General features: G+C 42.3%; 1 protein-coding gene across 1 annotated transcript; it reads right to left on the bottom strand.

Moving 5' to 3' along the window:
- Positions 1-360: 360 nt before the first annotated feature.
- On the bottom strand, positions 361-6,295 carry CUNH20orf85 (chromosome unknown C20orf85 homolog). The gene is made up of 4 exons (XM_006024095.1): positions 6,234-6,295; positions 4,924-5,005; positions 3,471-3,569; positions 361-516 (listed from the first exon to the last, which is right to left on the bottom strand). Exons 1-4 carry the CDS (start codon positions 6,293-6,295, stop codon positions 361-363), a joined length of 399 nt encoding a protein of 132 aa, XP_006024157.1.
- Positions 6,296-7,052: the final 757 nt, after the last annotated feature.

The following is a 7,052-nucleotide window of genomic DNA, read 5'->3' as shown; positions in this document are numbered from 1 at the left end:
ATACATGCACTCACTATTATACAAAAATATTTTCTTATGGGGGTATGAGGACAGGAATGGGATTCAAATCACGCTCTTACTAATCTTAAGAGGAGCTGTATTTGTCCATTGGTCTTAACAGAGCAATTTTTCTCAGTAAAACCTAAGCAGCACTAACAGGTTGTGTACTGCAGGTTTCAACAAAACATGAACAACTGATATGCTAAACTAAATTTCTCACATCTTGCCAAGTATATTGCTGATATCATGTAAATACTTATGCTTTACTATCTACTTAAAGTCTGCTGTTTGTACTATTGAATATTCAACTTAGGTTGAGAAAACAAATGGATCAATAAGCTTATTCATTATTTCTTCATGTCAATCACAGGGTCCATCTGGCCACTGCAAATCCTTGTGAAAGGCACCTTTGCAGCTTCGGATTTGATAACCATGTTCAAGTTTCAGCCCTGGCACAGATGATCTCCAGCCAATAAACCCCTGAGTAGTTTTAGGGACTGGAGGAGATGGATTGGCCTGGAATAAGAAGACATAAAGTAAATTTATTAACTGAGTGGGTTTCATTTCTATGATGCTGCCATGCAACATGCCCTAATGTATTCTAGCACTGGAAGAAGGTAAAACTTAGTTTTAAACAACCAGTGTTCAAAGGTAATTCATTACGTGCTGGTGTTCTTCTGAAGCTTGGTATTTCATTTATTGGATACTGCTTTACTCGGGGCTCCTTCTGCTTGGTTTCTAATACTCTCAACTTCCACTGAAGTAGGAGGAAACTGAAGGGGCTTGAGGACATCCTGAGGTTGCCTAGTAGCTTGCAAGACTGAGCCTTACAGTACAGAAAGGCTATCGCTGAAAATACATTTAGGAAAGTTGATGGTTCTTTCTAGGGCAAGTTATGATGAGAACATTTTAATAGCAGCTCCAAATCTGTCTAAGTATTTGTCTTGCCTAACAAGCTAAAACCCTTGCTATATCTAAATAAGCAGGTGTGGAAGAAAACAAAGCCATGTAGTAATAAGGGGTTAATGAGCAGGGATCCTGGTTTTCTCTAATTTAAAAAAAAAATCCCCAATTTTTGGTTAAAAAAGGTAACCCCAAATCCACATTTTTCCATGATTAAAATGAAACATCACTATCTATCTATCTATCTATCTATCTATCTATCTATTAGGGGTGTTTCATTTAAATCATGGAAAAATGTGGATTTGGGGTTGCTTTTTTTTAACCAAAAATTGGGATTTTTTTAAATCAGAGAAAAACCAGGATCCCTGTTACTTAGTAAGTAAAAGGGCAGTGTTCTGGTTATCATTAGATCCTTAGTACTTATTAACATACATTAAGATTTGAAGGCTGTTTTTTTTTCCACTGGTAAAGGAAAGAGGAAGAATGTGAAAACTAGTATTAACATAACTTGGCAGGAGACTAAGATGTTTAATACAACTTGAATTCTATCTTCTGATCCTCATCTTTGGTTAATAAATCTCTAGGGGCTTTGCTTGATTTCATTATTAGGAACAGCATATAAGCCCACATATAAGCTTCAACTGTCTCCCTCTCTTCATATATTAATCATCCCTAGGCTAGTTAACATTTGGAAACAAAGGAAAAAGGCACTTCCGCACTGGCCAAATTGGTGGTTACGTTGCTAAGTAGTAATAGCTCTAAGGCCACACACTAAAGATACCAGTGACCAAGCTGGCTCCTGCGTACAAACTAATTTATCCTTTCCAGTCCCTTTCTACTAAAAAATGGTTAAGCATCAAGTTAATCAGTCATTAATCAGGCTAAAAAGGAAACCAAACAAAAGCCAACAGCCTCTGTGCACCGACTGCTGTGCTTGCTTTGGCTGAATCATCTCAACTGGGCACATTCAAAGCGCTCTCTGTTGTATCAATTTAGCATCTGGGGACTTATTCAGTAAAGAGATACAGAGCAGGAGAACAATGTTTCAGTTCTTTTGCCAGAGCTGTTTCGCTTTGTTCCCCGGCCAACAAGGGAAAATGTTTATGATATTTAGGTGGAGCACTTCCTCTGAAGAGATAACTTTCTTTGCCACAAGAGCCACCCACTGAGCAGGATACTGGAAGAAAGCCATGCCCCTCCTATACTCTGGAGGAAGGGGTGAGCACAAGGGATTAGGAATCTAACCCACCTAGAGGATGAGACATGATGTTACGGTTCATTCCCATGGGAGAGAGTGAATGCTGTAACCTCAAACTATGGATTGAAAAACATTTTTATAGGTCTTTAAAAGACAAACTGTAGGACAGATCCACAGCGAACTCTTGCTTCCCTTGGCCAGTGTATATTTTAATGATCCAGTCTGAAGCTTTGACTCTTTTTCAGTGCACACACAACAGGTTGCACATGGTAATCTGGCACTGATGACCAGCTGTCTGATCTGTACTGTGAGTGTGCAAGCACAAATCAGGCCGTGAGAGGTACGAATGACTGGCTGGAAACCTGGAATTATGACAAAGATGTAAAGCTCTAACAGCAGAAATTGCAGCACTTTTTCAGTTCCAATATGTAGCACCAGCGTTTACTTTTTAATTTTCAGTTCTTATGATCTCAGTAATGGCTTTTCCTCCTGTGGCTTTTGCAAAGTTCTTTCAAAAAGAAATTTCGCACAAAAAGGTAGGAGTTTCCAATCTGACTATGTGGGAAAAGGTCACTGTTATCTCATGGACTATTCACCACCCTTCTGTTGGCAATCACATGAACTTCACTTTACTTTCCACTTGTGATTATGCATCTTTCCCAGGGGTAAAGTGTCTGTGGGGAAAAGGTATCCAGTGGAGTTCCAACAAAGTACAATTGTGAATTAAGTAGTGCATCAGATTTCCACCTTCTGATCCGGTTGTGTACATAACTCCCACTGATGTTGAAGCATGAGTATAAAACGTGCGCTATAAAACCAACCATTATGAATCATATACTAGAATTTGTTTCACTGATTAGGCCAGTCTAATTTCTGCTATTGAGAGGGTTTAAAACAAACTGCAGCAAAAAGTGACTTGCTTGAATAAAAATAGAGAAACGTTCAGCTGTACTGAGGAAGCTGAAAAATGAAAGTTAAAAAGCAGGGTATGATATATCTTGAAAGATGGGGCGTATCTCTCTGTCTTCCCAGTCAGAGAAGGGACAATTTTCACAGCGTTCCTTATGAATGCTGATGGGCCCAGACATGCATGCATTAGATGAATAATCTGTTATGCACAAGTCTAAGAAGGAGCTGCTTTATGGTAGAAGTTGATTGTTGTGCAGTGAAACCTTCACCAAAAACCACATCCAAAGGGCAAGTCCCTGTCTTAAATGAACCCTTTTAAAGTATCCCTAAGGTTTCCAGTACAATTTAGTCTGACCTTTAGTTAAAGGCCCACCTCTACTAGACAACTGACTTTTAGTGCTTGGGTGGCTGCTTAAAACAGATTTCACTGTATAGCAATTTTTAAATCTAATTTTCTAACCTTAATATATTTTTCCAGTGGTGTCAGAGGTCGGATCTGTAAATGTTCTGGAAGCTCAATCTTAGGTTTAGAGGGTTCTTTCTTTTCAGTTTTGATCAACTAAAATAGAATATCAACATTATAAAAAATGGACACTTCAGCCAAAGAAATGTGTTTTAATCTCCGATATCTATACCTGTGGTTTCTAAGCGCCCTGTTCTAGGCAACCTGATACAGGACTAATTATTGTATAGCTTTGGAAGCTGTTCTAATGGACTTCTCAGTCTCATTTCATTCTGAATTCAGGTGTAAGGGCTGAATCTTTCTGAGTGCCTCCAACTCTCACCCCAAAGTCCAGAAGTCATGGAAATGTGACTTATATGACAGCAAACTGAATAATCATAATAGTGCCAAGTAACTGTATTATTCATTGACAGGAATCAGAACTTATGGTAGAGGTGACATCTTTTATTAGACCAATTAGATTTTTGCCAAAAAAAATTCTTTAATTAATTAAAGAATTTAATTAAAGATTTTTTTTTTTTTTTGCAAAAATCTAGTTGGTCTAATAAAAGATACCATAAGTTCTGATATCTTTTGCCTCCAGACCAATATGGCTACAACCTGGATTCCTTATTCATTTACCGTAATTTCTTTATGGCACGAGACTTAATGATGGTAATGTATAATGTACTTGTAATTAGTAGATCTCTGAGCCTGGCAGGAGGGTTGGTAAGCAAATTTCGTCCTTGTTTGTAAAGCAGAGATACTTGGGTCCAGTGGGCCAGAGTTTTCCAAGGTACTTGGCTGTCTACTTGAACTTTCCAAAGTCCCAAAGGTTAGGTGCATAAGTCTCACTGAAATCAATGGTAAGGTTACCACTGAAATCAGTGGTAGCATTGGTCCTGTTGTTCAGCAGCAGGACAGCATGGCCTCTATATGTCTCACATCTAAAATGCAATTATCACTGAGACTGGATAGCCCCTTTCCAAGTATTTTAGCAAGTTGTAAATTTCCATACTGAAAATTTAATTAGCTAAAACCTTTTTTTCCCTCCACTTTTAAACTACCATATGGACAGACAAAGGGGAAATATTCTGTCAACATGCATCTAATTCTTGCTAACACTCCTGGGAGTCGTATGCATTCTAATATGTAGAGCATATAAATTACAACTTGTCATTTTATTCCGAAAGCAGCTCTGAAAAAAAATGTTAAATCACCTTAGAAGAACTTCATTTACTAACTTGGAGCCCTACATGTAGGAGTGTTATAAGCACTCTTCAACACTTTTGTGCTCCAATCATTTTGCCTGGTAGAGATGACCAAAGTTGCCTGTCTAGGATACATATTGCTAAGCTTTCAATAATAATGGCTCTGCACTGGAACAGCTTAATTAAAAGCTGTACGTAACTATTCTGGGTAAACTATGCAAGTCAAATTCATACAGGTACTATATAGAATTCAGTGTTACCTCCTCAGGAGATGTCGCTAAAAACCCCCATGTGTTGGCCCATTTCCTCGCAGCCTCTAGTTCCTTGTGAACACAGCTTTTCCTGGAACGAACAGAAAAATGACTGAAAAGACCTTCAGCGCCTGCATTCAAGTAACAAACTAAAGTCACAAAATGAACTAGTCTGCTGGAAAAATTATAAACTGCAAAAGGGTAGGCCTCTCCCTCAAAGTAGCAAGCTCATTTCTATATTAGTATATTAAGGTTGAAGAGGCTAGGGAAAATATTTTCTGTTTTGATGGAAATGAAACAGTAATTCAGAATATACTCCTTCCCAGCTATGTTTATATTTAACGTTCAGGATTGGATGACGTTGCGTGTGCTATGACACACCTCTAGAAATATTTCAGACTCCAAAATCAATTAAATGGCTGATTTTGTTAAATAGCAGTCAGTAATCAGTAATGAAAACAGGCCTGCTTCCTGCTTTCTTATGATGAGGTTAACTGAAAATACTGGCATGGAGAATCGGAGTTAGTGATTTTCAACCAGGGCTGCTTTGAGAACCTGTCGAGGGTGCCTGGCGATGTTAGCACTGATAGGTGTGCAAACAAGATCCACACGACAAACCCGCAGAGATTTCCAGTAGGAATCTGATGTGTTGTGAGCTGTTTGCAAGAGAAGAATTGTTCCAGGATTTTTCGGCAGTCAAAAAGCAAGTGAAGGCTGAGAGCTGGCATTTTCCAAGGGATGCCTTGAGCCTACCAAGGGGTGTCTCGAGTTGACGGAAGTTAAGAACAGATGATCTAACGTGACAGAGAAATATAAAGAGCAATAGTGTGGGGAAAACTATGTTCCAGTGAAAATGACTGGAAGATTTAAAACTGTGGTGAGTAAGGCTAGAAGCTCATACTTTTTTTCCTCACGTGTGTATTATTACATAACACGGTGCTTTATTACATGAACTATTTCCTTTCTTGCTATTTTCTTTCCTTCTTGCCTCTGTTTCTCCCGCCTTAGGAGAGAGGCTTTCCTTGCTATTCTCCTCAGGTCTTGAGGCTCCACTTGTCTTCCCCGATAAAAATGAGGGTGCCCGGGGGGTGTGAAGAGAGGGGACGGGCGAGGAAGGGACCTGGTGACAGACCAGCTTCGTTTCTCCTCGGCTCAGGGTTTCTGATGCCACTCCTGCATGCCCGCCTTGTTCCTGGCAGGCCCTCTCGCATCTGAGGGAGCTCGCAGCTGCCGAAGTGGGGTCTGAGCAGGCATGGGGACCGCTGTGGAGCGGGGGGGTGGTGGACACCCCAGGGGAGCCGGCTCTTGGGGGCCATTACCAGATCTGATCCTGCTCCACGGGGCTGAGCTGCTGGGTCGGGCTGGAGCCTATTTGTGCCATCCCTCACCCTCACCCTCCACCTCCACCTCCTCCGTGGCCCCCACGGCCACGCCGGGGCTTCAGCAGCTGCTCTGGGTCCGAGCCAGCCGGCCCCCGCCCGGGCGTTCCTAGGCAACGGCCGTGTGACAAAGGCCTGGGCGGAGCCTCCGGTGCCTCATGGGGCATCAGGTGTGGACACAGTGTGGCCTCGGCTCCAGTGGCTGGAGTCTCTCCTCATCCCCTTGCTGGTTGCATGGTCCCCTCCTTACATAGTCCTCCGTCGGCGCTGCCTTTGCAACCCCGGGGTGGAGGCAAATGCAGGAGGGCCCGGGGCAAGGGGTGCAGCAAAGGCTGGTCAGAGAGAGGCCTGTCCCTTTTGTGCTGCCCTGGGTCTCTTCTCCACCCTCCAGTTAGCAAGACCTTGACTCCCAGCTCCAAGGAAGAGACCCCGCTTGAGCTGAGAGAGGGGAAGGGAGTTTATCCCCATCCTTCAGACCTGCTTGTTTCTGGTCAACCCCCCTCTCCCCCCGAGGAAAGCCAGTCTCTCCGGCCGCGCTAGCCCGCGCCCTTCAGACAAGCAACTAATTGTCCCCCACGTTCCTTGACCCTCCGCTGCCTCCCAAGCAAGGGAAGAGCCTCTCTGATGTGATGCGGCTGAGATTTCTGAGGGAAAAAGGAGGAAAAAAAATCTTCCCCTAACAAAACGTGCTCAAATCAAAGGGATGGAAGGTTGACATCTTGCCCGGGGCCTTCATGAGCTGTATCATACCGGGAAGGA

This window comes from Alligator sinensis, unplaced genomic scaffold (genome assembly GCF_000455745.1).
Source record: "Alligator sinensis unplaced genomic scaffold, ASM45574v1 scaffold970_1, whole genome shotgun sequence".
NCBI classification, from domain to species: domain Eukaryota; kingdom Metazoa; phylum Chordata; order Crocodylia; family Alligatoridae; genus Alligator; species Alligator sinensis.
The sequence above is the reverse complement of the archived record's forward strand: the minus strand, read 5'-3'. Positions and strand labels throughout refer to the sequence as shown.